This window comes from Corvus kubaryi, unplaced genomic scaffold (genome assembly GCF_017639235.1).
Source record: "Corvus kubaryi isolate FWS band 111438036 unplaced genomic scaffold, C.kubaryi_AGA036_p1.0 133, whole genome shotgun sequence".
In the NCBI taxonomy this organism is placed as follows: Eukaryota; Metazoa; Chordata; class Aves; order Passeriformes; family Corvidae; genus Corvus; species Corvus kubaryi.
This window is the reverse complement of record NW_024580667.1, coordinates 28,360,064-28,377,511: the sequence shown is the minus strand read 5'-3', so window position 1 is coordinate 28,377,511 and position 17,448 is coordinate 28,360,064. Positions and strand designations below refer to the sequence as shown.

The 17,448-nt window shown below is 37.4% G+C and overlaps 1 protein-coding gene across 2 annotated transcripts in view; it reads left to right on the top strand.

Moving 5' to 3' along the window:
- Nucleotides 1-17,448, top strand: part of ATP10A (ATPase phospholipid transporting 10A (putative)) — a 116,102-nt gene that overhangs the window by 62,893 nt on the left and 35,761 nt on the right. For both annotated transcript variants that reach the window (XM_042041101.1, XM_042041110.1), the window contains exons 4-7: nucleotides 4,950-5,056; nucleotides 5,161-5,292; nucleotides 7,605-7,738; nucleotides 9,335-9,587. In XM_042041101.1, the coding sequence (XP_041897035.1) occupies nucleotides 4,950-5,056; nucleotides 5,161-5,292; nucleotides 7,605-7,738; nucleotides 9,335-9,587 (626 nt within the window). The remainder of the gene's footprint in view (nucleotides 1-4,949; nucleotides 5,057-5,160; nucleotides 5,293-7,604; nucleotides 7,739-9,334; nucleotides 9,588-17,448) is intronic.

The window sequence follows — 17,448 nt, the reverse complement described above, 5'->3', positions numbered from 1 at the left end:
TTAAATTACATAGCAGAAAACATGGTAATAACCTTTTGATGATTATTGTTTAGTACTGATTCTATTTCATCTTCTTTATATTTTATAGTTTCATGAATCATGTGAATATATTTTGACACAAATTTTGAATCTGGCAGAAAGCATCAGGTGATTTCCAGCTCTCATCAGCTGTGTCCCAAGAGATTTACAGCTAAAGGACCATGGGCCATTAGAAGTAAAGAGTGGGGACCATCCCCTCAACAAATAAATTCTCAGTCCCCTGATTTATCACAGAAGAAGGCTTTTTCCCCCCCTCTTTTTAGAGTTCCTTCATTAGTATAATGGAATCAGGAGTCTATTTCAAATCATACATTAACAAGATGAATAGCAATTAACACATCTGCATTGAAACATGTCACTGCCATGTCAAACTTGGATCTTAATTCTTGTTTGAAATCTTACCAGTAGTTGCTGCTTGAAAGAATGGTTCGGATAGCTACCAGCCCATAATATCTCAACTGAAAAGAAATTTTACCAAAATATTTAAATAGGAATGCCATGAAATAATAGACTTTCCAAGAGATCCATATGAAAAAGCTGTGCTAAAACATTACTGCCAAAGTTTCTTACACATTTTGACCACTTAGTAGGTTTCAAGTTTTGATTTAAGATTTTTTTTTCCTGTTTGAAATACAAAGTGGTCTTTGCTTTTAATGTCTGTGCTGTCAAATCTTTCAGGGAATAGAAATATTTGTGTGTGTATGCTGTAAACATTTAAAAAATTCTGTTCCCCACAGTTTTCCTGAAACAAAATCACTGTAGGTAGCCAATGTAGCACATGCAGGCCAGGGTAAAAGGAGACATGATAATAATTTTTAAAAAATACTGCAAAATGCATTGAGATGGGCCTAGCCCTACCCTATATCTGAGAAAGTGTAGTATGTGCACATTACTACGTATGAATTCTTCAGCTGTGTTGCCACAATCTGCATTGAACACACTCGGGCTGTGCAGGTCCACAGGCAGACTACCAGTTCTATTCAGGCACTTGCTTTAGTTCTCTTTTGCTGTTTCTGCACCTCCAGATAACCGAAGAACATTCCCTCACTTTTATTTTCCCTATAAAAAGTATTCTGTGTAGGAATAATAGAACAAAACCTAACATGCCCACTGCCTGTATGTGTCTAGCCAGATTATGTACGGTATGCATGGCAAACATTCAAAAATCAATTCCAGGTTCCAAAATAGCAATATTTGCTTTAAAATTTTGTTTGTACCTTCTTGTGTGTATGTGGGCAAGGAAAAAAGAGAAGTAGTAATTGGGATTCTGACTTTCCAGCTTTTTGAAAATAATAATTTTATTCTTAGACGAGAACATAAAATTTTATCTGATCATACCAAAGTAAGTATAGCTTGGAATTGGAAGAAGAAGAAGAAGGAGAATAATACATGTTTGTATTTCTATTTCAAAGGTCATCCTAAGGTAACAAACCCAAATCAATATAAAATCATGTTACAATTTTTTAAAGAAAAAACAATTACAAATCTATAGTGATGTCTCTTCAGTGTGCTATAGTAACACCTCCACTACTGGAAAAAAACCCCAAAACAACCTGGACTAATTTTCATCAATTGAGAGTCAGGAAGTTTCTGACTGATAATGTTCACTGAGACCATGTTTAAGATTGTTGAATATTTTCTTTGGGAGTGTCAAGCCTTGGAAAGTAATGCCAGCTCTACCATTTCCTATGTAAGACACTTGATAAATGAAAAAGTGAAAGAAAATACTCTCTTTTGAATAAAGTTTTGATTGTTTACCTTGATATTAATGCTGGTAAACACATAACAAAACATGATAGCTGAAGTGAGCTACCATCGGGGTAAGTTTGGTGTTGCTGTAATTAACCAGAGGCTTACTTCTGTACAAACACTTTCAGAGTGCTGTAGCGTAGTAGTAGTTAACCGCACCTGATCTGCCCACTGCTTCTAATTCGTGGTGCATTTGTATTTTAGATGCTAAGATACCACATTTTTGCATGTAATCCATGTAGAAAGTGCAGAGAAAAAGAGCATTATACCTGCACTTGCCAGTGTGTTTCCTCATAGCTTAGCCTTTGCATTCCAGGCGTCTGAACAGCTTCAGCCGGACACTGTTTTAAAGCATGGCAGATAAAATTTTCCTTCTTTGTCTGTAACTTACACTGGCCTGAATCCAGAAAGGGGAAAAACAGACTCTTAAGCCTTTGTAACAAGCTTAAGGTTTATAACTCTGCTGGGCTAGAAATGGGAACTAGGCCGTCTCTCAACCCAGACACAAAGTTTACAATTGGCAGGTTTGTTATCAAAGTGAGCAGTTTTATCTAACTCTAGTTTTCACTATTTTTTAATCCAGACCTTTCTGTCTGTAATTTTTTCTTCCTTTTATCATCAGTGCCCAGCGGTCTTATGTGTATGTTCTGTTACGGAGTCACTGGGAGTGACTGTAGACAAGAGGGAAACAGTGAGTTTCCTCCAGCCTCTGTCGGCTTCTTTCTCCCAGATTTCGATTTAATCCATGTTTTCTAAAGGTGTGGTGAGCAACAGTTGAGTTGTCTGACTTCATTTGGATAATGCATGTAAGGATGAGATGTGGTAAGAAGGCTCAGCCTGTGGGTGAGAGCAGTAAACTGAGGTTTTAACACCTACAGGTTAGTTTCAGATGTTGCACAATTGCTTTGGAGTTGTTTTGTAAACTAGGGTAGTAAGAACAAAGATATAATTGCATAGAACAAATACACAAGTAATTGTATGTGAAGTTTGCCATGTGCAATGTACCTGGCACAGTCCACTGTTACTGTGAAGTGTAAAAAATTAACAAAGGTTGTAAAATTATAAGCCAGAGCAAGTACTGCTTAGGTAGGTTCATCTCTAAAATGTCCCATTTATTAACAGGAATCATAACAATGACAGAATCCTAGTAGCAATGTAATTTCGACATAAATTATTTCCCACAGTTTAAGCACAGACAAATTAACACCTATTGGCATTCTGCAAGAGGGATGTTGGGCAGCCCCCCAACTGATGCTGCTTTGGCAAAAGGTGAGGCAGTGGGTTAAGGAGGTTTGCTCAAAAGAACAGAAGTAAAAGCTCTGTTTTTCTATCTGAGGCTGGCAGGGACGATGGGCTGAGAAGGAGAAGTTCTCTCCTGACTAAAAAACCACCTTTAATTTTCGTGTCAGAATTGCAAATTTGATGGTATCTACTTCTATCTTTCTCCGTTTCTGGTCTCTAGTCAGATGTTATCACTGCTGCTGCTACCTCAGCAGTCAAACCCAGTGCTTTTTCTCCGTCCCTGCAGAGAAAAGCTGAGCATACTAGTGGAAACACCAATGCTATATATATATATTTTGAGCAGAGGGTGGGTATAATATGTTGCGCTGAACTAAAAAATGCTCTCTGTGTGTGTGTATATATACACAGGTATATTCTGCTCACTAAAAGCATTGACTATTGAGGTTACATAGCATAACCAGGATTACAGAATAATCCGCAAGTAGTCTTAACAGACTGGGACAAGTACAAAGAATTCACCAATGTGAACCTTTTCTTCTTACAGATCTCAGGATATTTGATATAGTTCCTAGGCCTGAGATCCTAGAAGTATGTACTTAAATTAGAATTTTGGTCCTCATTTAGAAAAAGAGAAGAGTCTAACAGGGAAAAGCATGGATACATAACCCAGACGTGAAGGCTTAGAAAATAGTAAGCAAATAAAAGGAATCCACCTATAAAAAGCACAATTTTAAGCCAGTTTGCAGATTTCAGGGGACATAGCATTTTAAGTGCTCAAATCCAGGTAGACATAAAATTTGGTGTTGCAGCAGCACAATGTTAATTTTAGTGCAGCATATGTAGTTTCTCAGGATTTCTCTCAGACTTCCAGCTTTTGCTAGTTTTTTATAGCAGTCCGTTTTTTAGTCTTTGCAAGTGTGATCGTTTTGATGGTCTGAAAGTGAGGACAGAACATTTAAACAATCCAGACTTGCTTTAGTCTTCTCTGAGGCGTTGGGGTACTTCAGTTGATAAAATGAAGTTTTATTCATTTGAAAATGGTTTGAAATTGTTATTTGGTTTGTCTTTTTTACATAATAGAAATTCTAATACCATTTTTTAATTGTTGCTATTGTTTAGCATTTCCCTGTTAATTCTCATAAGGCTATTTTCTGTATTTCTCTGTCAGCTGAAATTTCAGTCAGGCCATACACAGCAGATAATAAGTTGTAGTAGAAATGTGACTTCATTCCATTTTTCTCATGTATTTTGGTGTTAGTCAACAAGAATTTTCAGGGTGCAGGCCATTCTTAGATAGTTGGTGTGAAAGTTCTAAAAATAGTTTCTCTTGTTCTCACTGATGAATACATGGAATATTTTTCCTTTTCACTGAACTGATGTGTCTTATCCCTGGCACATCTTCCTTAGTATCACTGCTTCTGAAGCACAGTCTTTTCCCAACTTCACCATATCTCTTTCTAGGATTTCTTTAGTAAGCACATGTGGAATAGTGGGTTAATCATATCAACTACACAGCTGCTTTTAGGTGGACTGGATTAACTGTGATTGCTCAGTCAGTGTACACATGCACAGGAAATCCAGTGCATTTTCCAAGTATTATCTAGTCTGCACACATGCTGTCAATTTGGCCCATGTATCTCTAGTGAACATTTGTCCAGGACATTTGTATATCCAACAGCAACTGGTACTGCTCCAGCTGAGCTGCTGCATGTCAGGGATCCTTGGGTAAGTAATTTCAGTTTTCAAAGTCTGACAGAGAACCTTCCCGCAGGAAGATCTAAGAAAATATTTTGCCCTCAAATTGAAAAAAATTCTTAAACTTTGAAGATGCTTCCTGGGCTTGTTATATTACAAGTATGATTTGACAAGCTTAATGTTTTGACATGCTGTGTTTTGTTCTGGTTTTAAATTTTCTGTAGTATTCATAAAAGTGGAAAAAAGGATGGACTGTTCAAAGAGAATCTTTTGTTACGTGGATGTACCATTAGAAATACAGAAGAAGTTGCAGGAATAGTAATCTATGCAGGTAAGTGCTGTTTTTCTGTCTTATGGGGCATACCACCTTTTTATAGTTTTCTTAAAATAATAGCAGAGTTCCAGAGGACACATTTGATGCAATTCTCTCTGCAGGGCATGAGACCAAAGCTTTGTTAAATAATAATGGACCACGTTACAAGCGCAGTAAGCTTGAAAGACAGATGAATGCCGATGTCCTTTGGTGTGTCCTCATACTTCTAATCATGTGTCTGTTTTCTGCCATCGGTAAGTGCTCTTTACTAGTAGAAACTTAAGTATTACACTGTCTTGGGATTCATACACTTAGCTTTATGGAAAACATACGTGTCTGCCAAAACATAAATCCATAAAGCTGTGTCTGTACTAATTTTTGTCAAAAATCAAAATGTCTTAATACACACACTGATCTAAATACCTTCTTAGTCTCAATCAAATATATGCTATTAGCACCAGAGATCTGAAGTCTTATACTACCCTTGACAGCATCCAAAAATGTCAAGTCAAACCCCCCCCCAGTTTATATGCAGTCCCCTCAAAATTACAAGTGTTAGAGTGTAACATGTCATTAATCAGTCAGCAAAGTAATTTATGAGCAGAGAATAAACATAATCAGCACAGTGGTATTCCCCAATACTATTTATTAAATTGAGGGCACAGTGCACAACATGGACTCGCTGTCCCTGAGGCTGCAGCTTTAACATAGAAGAAATAAGCAATAGTCTGCATAAATCCAAGTAGAATATTCTCTAGCCTTCTGGGAGTGTTTAAGGAAATGCTGCAGTTCAGGTTATGTCTCTTCAGGCCTTTTTTCTGTTCATTTGTGAGAATTGAGTTTTACATTTGGCACCCAAAGTGATTTTTATGTATGGCATATGAATTCCACATCCTTAGTATTTGTGTGTTCTGTAATGTTTGTATGTGAGTCATATGCCATAAACACCAGAATGTTTCCTAACAACCGTGGTGTAGTTTCATAACAATCTTATGCCATTTTAATACATCTCTGTGTGCCTTTTTCCAGGTATTGTTAAATGCTGCTTAAAGATGAGCATTTCCAGCTGTGAATCAGCCAGCTTGTTTCCACTGAGTTCATGACACGCTTTGGTAGTGTTTCAGTGTTGGGAGCCTAGTCCACCGGGCTGAAGTGTCGTGGTGAGGCTTCATAGCAGGGAGGCACTGCTGGCAGCTGTCCCCTCTGTCACTGCCCCCGCGGTGCTGTCCCCAGAGCAGTAGCAGCAGCGGGGCATGCCCTGTGAGTGGCTTCAGTGTAGCTGGGGCTCCCCAGAGGAGTGAACGTGAACGGGAGGAGGAGGCACACAGTAGGTGACAGGCGCGCCTTCCCTTCTGTCCGGTCTGCAACGAGGCTGGAAACCGCCAGCAGAGGGCCAGAGCAAACTGCTCGAGGTGCTGACAGCCACAAACAGCTGGAAAGAAATTTGCTCGAGCCCTTTGAGTTGCGTGGTGCTCTGTAGAAGTCAGGCCATTTTCGCACCTTCTGTCAATAATGTATAACTGGAGATATGACACTTAATTCTTTCGAAAATCTAAGGTTATTTATAAAACAAACCTTAATGTAGGTCATTCTCGGTGTGGAGCTTTCTATTTTTGCTCTCAAGAATAAAAATACACACATCAATAAAGACATCATGCATGTGATCTCATATTGGTAGTACAGGGACAAAATAATCTGCTCACTTACGTGTTTTTATTTTTCAGTGCTGGGTCTGTGTATCAAGGATCTAGTCAAAGGTGGTTTACAGAAGATTACTTTTAAAGTAGACCTTTGTCTTTTTTTCTGATTTTCGACATATAGTGATAGTTTGACTGCTTTTTGTTGCAGAAGAATTCTTCCTTATTTTTTATGCCTTAAAAACATCAGGCATACCATTTTAGGGATTTTAGTATTGTAAATATTAGTGCTGTACTTAAAAAGGCAATGTTCTGTCTCTTTAGCAAGAATGTAATTTTCCCAGCAATAACAATCTTATCTTTATTTAGTTGTCAGCACAATCAATTAAAAAAAAACATTTCGATCAAGACCTAGAATTGCTTCTGTTCTTCATTCCTCAGCTTCCATGCTGTTGACTCTGTTGGTACTGCTATTTCGTTAGTTCTGTGCATGTGGTAGATATTACTCACACAGTAAAATTAAAGTCTCTTCTGAAACTAGTTTACTGATAGTTGACTGGTGATATATTTAGTACAGTGGAGTACTTCCATTTTAACACATAGTGTATCACTGAAATTAATCACTTTCTGAAGAGGTGTAGTTTTCCTTAGTGATTACAGAAACAGTCTAAACTACTGAGACTTGCCAGCTCACTTTGTTTAGATAAAGTTATGTGAAATGAATCTCGCATGCTGTCTTTAAAAGCCAAAAGCCCTTTCTCAAATCCCAAGGCAGAAAAAACCATGGATTTGGGGCATTTTTCAGAAGTCATGCAGAATATTTGAAAACAAATACCAATTTTCTACATAACTCTTAAGAACAAATTCATACAATAAGCATTTTTCCTTGGAGTTAATTTGCTTTTTTCTCTCTTCCAATTCTTCTCCAGGTCATGGTCTATGGGTATGGCAGTATGGTGAGAAGAAGAAACCAATTTTTGATGTTCCAGGGCCTGATGGCAAATATTTGTCACCTGTTTTAGCTTCAGTATATTTATTTCTGACGGTGATCATAGTGTTCCAGGTAATCAAGTTGTACATGCTGTTACCTCTGTTCCTAGTTGGCTGTGATAAAGTTATAAATCTGCAATATGTGTAGTACTCGTTTTACCAGTAAGGCATGTAAGAAGCTAATCAAGCACCAAAAAGATCCCAGAAGGTTGTAGTAAATAGCACAGGGTATATTTGGAGGCCTGTCACTAGTGGTGTCCCCCGAGGTTCAATACTGGGTCCGGTGTTGTCTAGCTTATTCACCAGTAACTTGTATGAAGGGGCAGATGCCTCCTCAGCAAGTTCACTGGCACCAAGCTGGGCGGAGTGGTCAATAACCCAGAGAGCTGTGCAGCCCTTCAGAAGGACCTCAGAGGGTTGGAGAGATGCTCAGAGGAGATCTGCCTGAAATTCAACAAAGGCAAGTGCAGGCTCCTGCACCTGGGCAGGAACAAGCTCATGAACCAGAAAACAAGCTTCACTCTTCCTATCTGCCCACTGTGGAACAATTGTGGATGCCAGTTTAGGTACAGTGTTCTGGTATGAAAATAAATTTTATACTTTTTTAACAGCTTTTCAGATAGACTTCTCTTAGCAAATCCATGTGTCAGCCAGGTAACAAACTATGTTAAAAGATTTTGGTCCTGAGGAGAAATATCTTGAACGGTGAAGGTGGTAAGTTAAGAGAAGTAAAAAAACCTCATGTCACTGAGATATTACTGAACTTTGCCTAGTGGGACATTAGAGGAGGTTGCTTTACTGGAGGCAGCAACTTGTTTATAAAAGGGAATGAAAAAGAATGTTAAAATCATTTTTACCCTGAGGGATTAGGTTATGATATTGGTTAAGAAAATTCACCACAGAATTCTTTAAACACCTACCTTTCACTGAAGTTTTTGTTTAAATGACCACATTAGCCACTTACAGACTTGCTATAATTTATCCCTCATATCTAATTCAGAAGACTGAACAATGTATGCAGTCAGGAATTTCTACCCTGAAAAAAAATCTGCAGAGAAAAACTCATGTACAAATTAGGTATTTTATGTAGTTTTGACAATCCTCAAGAAACAGTTTAAAGTCTTTTCATGTCTCCTTCTTCAGCACTTACAAAATGTGATCTTCATTCAAATAATTTGCAGTACAAAAGCCAAGGCTAAAAGATATTGCTCCTATGGAGAGATTAACATTTCTCGTTTTGTTTCTTGTATTCCTGCAAAGTGAATTTGTAAACAGTCCTATTATTTTTGGAGAACAAATGTATTCAATCCTTTCACATCTGCAGTATTCTGATTGTACGGTCTGGTTTGGGTTGGGATTTTTTTTTTCTTTTCCTTCCCCAGCTAGTTTCAAGCTCAGCTTATTAGCCTAAGAAAGATTTGCTTCTGTCCACGTTTTGATAATCAGTTTTCTAGACATAATAACATATTCCAGCTCTGCAATTCACCATAGGTTTTCTTCATCTAACACAGTAAATAAACTCTTTAAAGATGATAATAACTTTAGCGTAGATGTTTAAAGTACATAGCTTCTTTATGTTCCAGTCTAATACCAAGTTAACTAGCTTTAATAATTCATTGTGTCCTTGCTTCTGTTTTCTCCTAATTCTCTTTCCTTTTGTGTATTCTAGGTTCTGATTCCAATTTCTTTGTATGTATCCATTGAAATAGTTAAAATCTGCCAAGTATACTTTATTCATCAAGATAAAGATTTATATGATGAAGAAACAGACTCTCAGCTGCAGTGCCGAGCTTTAAATATCACAGAAGACTTGGGTCAGGTGCAGTTTATCTTTTCAGACAAGACTGGGACACTTACTGAAAATAAGATGGTTTTCCGAAGATGCACTGTTTCTGGAATAGAGTATTCCCATGATGATAACGGTGAGCTCATGGTCACGTTTTCTATCTAACAGTTGTACTTTGGGCAAACTGAAGTAGTCATAAAAGTTGCTGTAATCTTAAATCAAAAAGAAAAACAAAAGAAATTGCGCATAGGCACTCAGCAAACTCCGTAACAGCTGTTTTCAGATCAGTGTAATTTGATGGCTGTGTTCAGCTAGCAATGACTATCTTACCAGATTGTTCTGTAATATCTACAGTTTGTTGTCAAGACTTTTAAAGCTTTTGGCTTTAGCTCCTGATGTAATAAACCACTTGAGCACATGGGTAATGTAAGAAAATTGAATAGTGCTGCTGGTATCACAATTTTTTGGTGTGTTTGAATTATACAGTGTAAAATAACACTTTTAAGCATACAGGCAGATTAGTGTCTGATTGAATACCTGCAATGAGATTATCCTTTTGTGCTGAGAAATAAATGCAAACAAAGCTGCTGGTTTTCATATTAACAAGAAACATAATCTGATAGAATAGAGTATTTTAAGTTACCTTTGTCAGATTCTTTTCAGTGCTCCTGTGTGAAAAGTGTCTGCGTCAGGTATGTTTGCTCTATGAACACTGCAGTTGAGAGAATATCCACAAGTTATCAGCCTCTTAAAACACTAATAACTTACTGTTTTTCATGAGGCAATGTGAGAGTTGTCATCCCTCTATTATTTCTTCACCCTTTTAAAATTAGGAAGTGATTTCCTGTTTTGTGATGTTTGTAATTAGTGTTATTTTTCTCTAACATACTATTGTTATCACTTTTGAAAGAACAGATCTTAACTCTTCAAGTCATGTTCTGTATGCAGAAAAATATTGATAGCTACAATATTTCATTCCTGTTTGCAAAAAATAAGTTTCTTACTCTACACAACACACAAAGATCTCTGATTAGGAAGTTTTCTCAAAGAACACTACAGAATTTCAGCTTACAAATAAGATACAGAATAAGATAAAGAATCAAAATAGACTGGGAACTCTAAAACATGCTTTAGAAAGATGATAAGATATTAAATTGGAAAAAGATATTTTGAAGTATTGGGTTGTTCTTTTTTTTCTCCTGCTTTAAAGTAGTACTGAGGCCTTAAATTTAAGGCACTCTTTTTCAAGAAACTAGATCTTTGGGTAGTGTTATTATTGTTAGAGAAAGGACTTAGAGAGAAGCTGTGAGTTCCTGCCTCTGTACAGTAGGTAAGAAAGAGAAAAGAATTAGAACTTAGAGTACATTGCTGGACTCCTAGTTCTGCTTGTGACACTTTGATTATTCATTCTGTTTTGCTTCTTCTCTGCCATTGATTGTTTGCTTGTTTATACTAATTTCAGAGTGTATTCTGTTCCTTGCAAGAATGATGTTATTGCCAATTAAAACAGAGCAGAAAAGGTATTTTTATGAGCTTGGTATCATCAGATAATATGTAGGCTGAACTCAGGCCCCTGCGTTGAGTGTTGAATTTTCAGATCCTTTTTCTTCAAATGTAGTGTATTTAACAGAAATCTAAGTTTGTGCATGCTTTCCTCTTATGATCTCATATTACAATATAAAAGTTAATGAAAATAGAGTGAATGTCACTACAAACAAAAGTGTCAGATAAAACATAAACTGATTATTTTTTTCAGTCATTCTTTTCACCTATGGCTGTGTTTGGGCTTCATTGTAACTCCAGTCAGTATAAAATTTCTGACAAATTTTTAAATTGACACAGAATATGTACATAGCATTTTATTCTTTTGGTTTTTTCCCTCTAGGGAAAATAGGTCTTTCTCTATAATTCTTTATATAAATAGTGATAATTTCTGTTTATTTTGTTCTCTATAATCAGTATAAATAACACAATAAATACTATTCTTCATTCAAGTATTTTGTTAGCTCCATTCTGTAGTTTGATTTTATAACCATCTGTTATCTTTCCTGCTGCTGAAACCTTCTTGTTTAGATATGATAAAACGTCTATCACAGCTCTTTCTGGTTTTAGGGTGTGCATCAACAACATTTCATTGCTGTGTGCTTACTTGCAAATGATTTGTCAGCCAGTTTTCTGTGTCTTATACCAGAGTATCTGAATTTCCCACATGTTTTAACTGATACCATCCTGCTCTGCACCTCAGGTTTTGTGGAAGACATCATGAAATAGAAAATTCTAAAATCTTTCAGTTACGGGGTGATCTGAGGTTGCCGTATTTGCAAGAAAACCAAGTAAAATGCCTTTGCCTTTTTGGATCTGTTTCAAAGATGACATTATGACTTCACCTATCCGAGTATTTTTTTCCTGCCTAATGGTTTGTTACTTGGAGTCAAACTTTGAGTAGCACTTTAGATGAAGAAATTAATTTTAAATTATTTTACATGGGTCATGATGCAAAAGCTGCGGGTAACAGGTCATTTTCCACTGTAAAAGTAGATGCCTAAGGATGAAAATATCCTTGCTCTGACCTCTTTGACTTAAGTTTGTTTTTCTGCTGTGGTGGGGTAGCAGTGCCTGGCATTCCAGTTGCTTGACCCTGCTCATGATAAGATCCTGTTTTCAGTTTTGGATAGCTGTACAAAACTTCTAACTATTTGGTTCAAATTTACCATGCCAGATGTTTGCCTCAGGCATAAATTTTATGAGAGAAATTTCAGTTATAACAGCACCATTCAGCCATATCCAAGAACAAGGCTAAGATGTTGCAGACTTTTTTTCCCATGGCAAGATGTTCTGGCAAGTTTTCCTCTGAAGTCAGTTGGAGGTCCTATATTCTTGGACTAAGCCATGCACACACAGAGAGCAGGATAGTTATGTCTACACTGGCAAATTGAGGTCTGAAATTTCCTAACTTCTGAACTTTTGTTTTCTTTTAAAGCATTTTTTTCTGCATAATCTTGGACTGCTGCAAATCTGTTAATTACTCAACCAACAGATTGTGGATAGCCGTCATAAATTTTCTCTATGCTGCTTTATAAGCTCTCCTCCCTAAAATTTATTCAGAGTTATGAGAAATTACCCCATTTTTTTCTGTTCTACAGGGATTGTTATTATACTGCATTTGTCATTGTCATATCTCAGTTCCTTGCACTAACGGAGTGCATTAAGCAATGCACGTGAGTTCCCTGACGTGTAGATTGGTCTTTCCCCTTCTTCCTCTCCCTATACGTGCAATGCACAATTTTGGGGGTTTGGGAGTTACTTTAAAGGCATATGCTATGTTGTGTTAGGTTTGGCATATTTGAGGCGGCATGTCTTTTTCTTCAGTGGTAGGAGTATCCTTATTTTCCTTGGAAATTCGTACCACAAAGCTGTATAAATTCCCCATGTGAAAGGTGAGCTTTGTGATTATGAGGGAGAGTTCTGTTTTGCATCAGACATGGATGTGTTAATCATGGTTTTCATCACAGAGATTTATGCAGACCTTATGCGGGGTTGAAGCAATTATTACATGCTTTAAAATAAAAACTGAAACCCTGAGCGAGACTTAATACATTTTTAGGTATGGGAAACAAGTTTTCTTGAATTTTCTGGAGAAGACATTTTCCTCCAGAATTCTCTATTAGCTCTAAGTTTCTTATGACATGGATGGCACTATGCCCAGGAGTATTGAATTGTTTTGGTCTAGACAAGAGGTGACAAAAACATGAATAATAGAGGGCAGTAAATTGCACTAGTGTGGGACAGAATCAGCTGGAGGCAGTACAAAGTATTACTCATGGGTACTGCTATGTGAAAGCTTAGCACTGAAGAGGAATCCAGGAGTGCTCATGAAGACTGTAGGGAAAATGGTGAGCATACTTAATAATAGTTCCATGATGGAAGCGCTGTGGAATATTCATCACTGTTGAGGTCACTTACAGTATTTTGATGGTGGATTATGCACTGGTTTGGATCAAATTTTGGGAATTTGTACTGCACATTTGGGTCCTGTGGAACGTTGACAAGGATGGGATTCTAGTTACCTAATTGTTGATATTTGCATGGAGGATAGTAATCTCGTAAGTTTACAGTTACTGGAGAAAATTAAACATTTGTGGGATGTAATTTATCAGATTTGTTTTAGACATGGTTCTCTAATACGTGCCTGTTTCTCTGTAGTTTGGAATTCTCGGTACAGACAAAGAGAATTCTCATCTCATGTCTGTGTGACTGTTGTGTCTCCAAAGGTTCTTCTTGACTGGCAGAGTGTTAATTCAGGAGCAGAAAAGAGGAGCACTCCAAGCAGAAAAATGATTGTCCCATTTGTAAATGTCCTGGATATTTACAAAATACCCATTGGCACTACACTCTGGTTACATCCCAGAATTACTCTTCCAATCAGTACTACCTTCTAGCCCAAAAGAATGTTAGCACAAAAAGAAAAAGAAAAAATGTGTTGTTTCCCTGTATGTCAAATCTCATGGCCATACCAGAGCTCTTCCATTCAGGCTAGGAGACAGCTTCTAACAATTCCTAGAACTAGCCATGCCCCAAGTCTGTCTGCTAATCCCGAAGACAGTAAGTGCCCAAAAGCCAACTGTGCTTCTGAAAGTCTTAACACGATTTAGCTACAACCAGATGGTCTTGGCCTGACATTTGCTGTAGTTGTTTTCCAAATGCTGAATTAATCACACTCTTGCCTATGGGATGTGATCTCTGTTTTTCTAGTTTTAGCTACCCATTGTATGAAGCTGTTGACAAAACATGAATTGAATCTCCATGAATACAACCACAGAAATCTGAAAAATCTGAATTTTTCATTCTTTGAATTCCTCCCCCTTCCTTCCAATGATTGTGAAAAAAACTATAGACAACATAAGAATAAGAGAAGTTTATGGAAGTGAAGGCAGATGATAAAAACCTCAGTGATTTTCTCTTGTCTAACAAAGTTTCTTAATCACTAAATCTGAGAGAGAATGAGTTTCTTTCTGCTGTCCGGTTTTTCTTGATGAAGGTTGGCTAGCAACTAATTTTCATAGGAAAGTATATAATGTTAAAAAAAGTCTGTCTTAGTTTGGGGGGCTCTTTTGTAGTGGAATTTTCTTACACTTTTTGTGTGCAGTCACAGGAACATAGCCTGCATAGTTCAGCCATATTAGAGAATTTTTTTTAAGGCATAGAAATCGAAAAACCTTTTCCATAAATGCAGCAGTTGCTTCCAAAGGGATTTCTCATCTGCCACCTTTAAAATCTGACAATCTTCAGAAATCAGGATAGTCCATTTAGCCTTTCCCAGAAAGCTGAAAACCTTTAGCAGAACTGGGTACTCCAGGCACTCTGTGTAGCTTTTTTGTAGTTTCTCATTACCTTTCTTACTGCTTTTTGAAAAATTTTAGTTGGTAACTAAGGAGAGAACCAGTAGGAGCTGATGTAGAACTCAGTACATAGAGAGTGCCCCATTTTAAATCCTATAAAAGACAGAATAACTCATACCTAGAGACAAGTACTACTTTTCTCTAAGCATATACCTATGCTTAGACATATTTCAATTGTTCTACTGACAATTCCTCTGAAAAATCTCAAGGAATTACCTCCGTTTCTAAGTGGACTAAAGAGTTCTTAATAAAGGACTTAAGGTTATTAAGCCCCTGGGGATGCCAAGGGGTTAGAGGAAGGGAAATCTTGGTGTTTTCTTAGCTCAAGACTTGCTCTTCTGGGGAAGTTCTTGCAAAGTAAATTAAGATTGTGTTAGCACACTTGTACAAATTTATAGCATTCTAGCTGCTTGACTGAACCTTTATGTAGACACTAGAGTGCACTTCAAAGTGAAATAAGCTTGCACTTACAAAATAACAAGGAAATAAGGTGGTGTAATGGTGTAAGGGCTACACATCTAGATTTACTTTGTGACAGTTCAGTAGCAACTTTATTGAATGGTCTGAGGCAGAATGGAATTTTTCCATGGTGAAATAGTGCCCACACACTGACAGCTTAAGTATTCTGGTTTAGGGGGTCTGCAGTTTTATTCTGCTTGAAGGGAAATTCTTTACAGGTTCCTAATGCCAATTTCTAGTTAGTGGAACATCTGGCTGTGTGGAAACAGTGTCTCTGTCAGCCTGCAAAATGGACTTCTTGTCATAGAACATACATGGCATGGAAGGTAAAACAGAAAGAAAACAAAATCAAAATGATATGAAAGAAAAACATTTTTAAAATAAAAGAATTTATCTTCAAATATTTAGCAGCTACTACAGGAGTTTTATCTGTAGCTTCCTGCTGTCTTCTGAAAGATAGAAGAGGGTTAATGGAATAAGTATTAACTGTTGTTTCTTCTTTGTGCTATAAATATAAAGTGAACTACAGGATAGTGAAATTTGACTTTCATGAATTGCATTGTTGTGTTACCAAAGTTGTTTGTGTCTTTGCCCTTAATAAGAAACTCGATTGAAAAAAAGATCAAGGCCATCAATTTTCAGTGCTGAAACTGAAAAGCATCCCACAACAATGCCTTTCAGGTTCACGTTCACAGGAAAAGGTTCTCAATTGGAGAGAGCTGAGTGGGTGGAGAGAACAGCATGTTCCCAGAGAAGCACGCACTGCACAGCTGAAGCAATGTGAACCTTAGCCATAGCACAACGATTGATTTCAGTATTTCTTTAAACTTCTTAATTCTTGCTGCATAATGTATAAAACTGCACTTGAGAAAATGTTGAAAGGTGCTCAGGTTTTTTGTTGTTGTTGTTGTCAAGTTTCCCTTGGTATAAACTGAAATAAAACCATTTTTATCAAAAGAATTACATTTGATTTGGTTAAATGAGATTCTAGTCTTGTTCGTCTTTCCCTTTTCCTCCTTTTCTCAGTGGCAAGGACAATTAAATGGATGTGCTACAATAAAACCTGTATAGGGAGCAAAAGGTAGCTATTATTACATAGACTAAAAAGAACGACACTATCAGTGTAATGCTAATAAATAAACTGAGTGCTGCATTAGGAAACAGCTTTTGCTATGTTGAATTAAAAAAATACGTTCAGATGTAATGCAAGAAAGAAGAGCAATGAGGAATCCAAAAATATGGTATGCAGGCATAACTATTGTACAGGAAATGCATTGTCTGCTTAACCATGGGGTTTTTATACAGGGAATAAAACTATATTCAGTTCAGGATCTTTGAAGTCCTATATTTCAAGATGTATTTTCAGAGCAGAAGCTTACAGTAAGTATGAAAATGTATCCTTTTAAAAAAAACTCTTCTTGGAAGGGAGTTGGACCAGCTGAGTAGTACATTTTGCAAAGCTGAAGTAAGTAACTGTAGCCAGTCCTTCCCCTGTCAAGGAATATTACCTGTTATGAGAAGAAGCAGCACAGAGTTCTGCCAGCCTACCATTCAAATGTCCAGCATCTATGGTGAAAATATTATCCCTATGGCAAATCCAAGCTTTTCTTATGCTTTTCCTGAGCATGGCCATGCCCACATGTCGCACCAACTCTGCTTGAGACTGGTTTTGCTGCTGAGGGCCGTAATGAAAATGAGGCACAAAAATGTTTTTCTTATGATTGATTTAAATCTTAAATGTTGATAAAGTGCAGAAAACCTTACTGGTGTGTCATCTTGAGCAATGCTTTTTCAGCCTGGGGTTAGCAGCATGTAACTAGGAGCCTGCAGAAGATAATGAAGGCAGAGCTTGCACTGTCTGACTGGGCACTGCCCTCACACAGGCCCCATCCCAGGGTGTGCACTCCATCATACATCCCCAGTGCAGAGAAGAGAAGAGAACAGAAGGACAAAAGCCTTTCAGTGTGCTGCTCCATTCTGGTTCTTGAGGCATCAAAGTAACACGCTGGGATGTCAACATCTCCTTCCTTCCTGCTTTCCTTCCTGCCTGCCTTCTTGCCTTCCTGCCTGCCTTCTTGCCTTCTTGCCTTCCTTCCTTCCTTCCTTCCTTCCTTCTTGCCTTCCTTCCTTCCTTCCTTC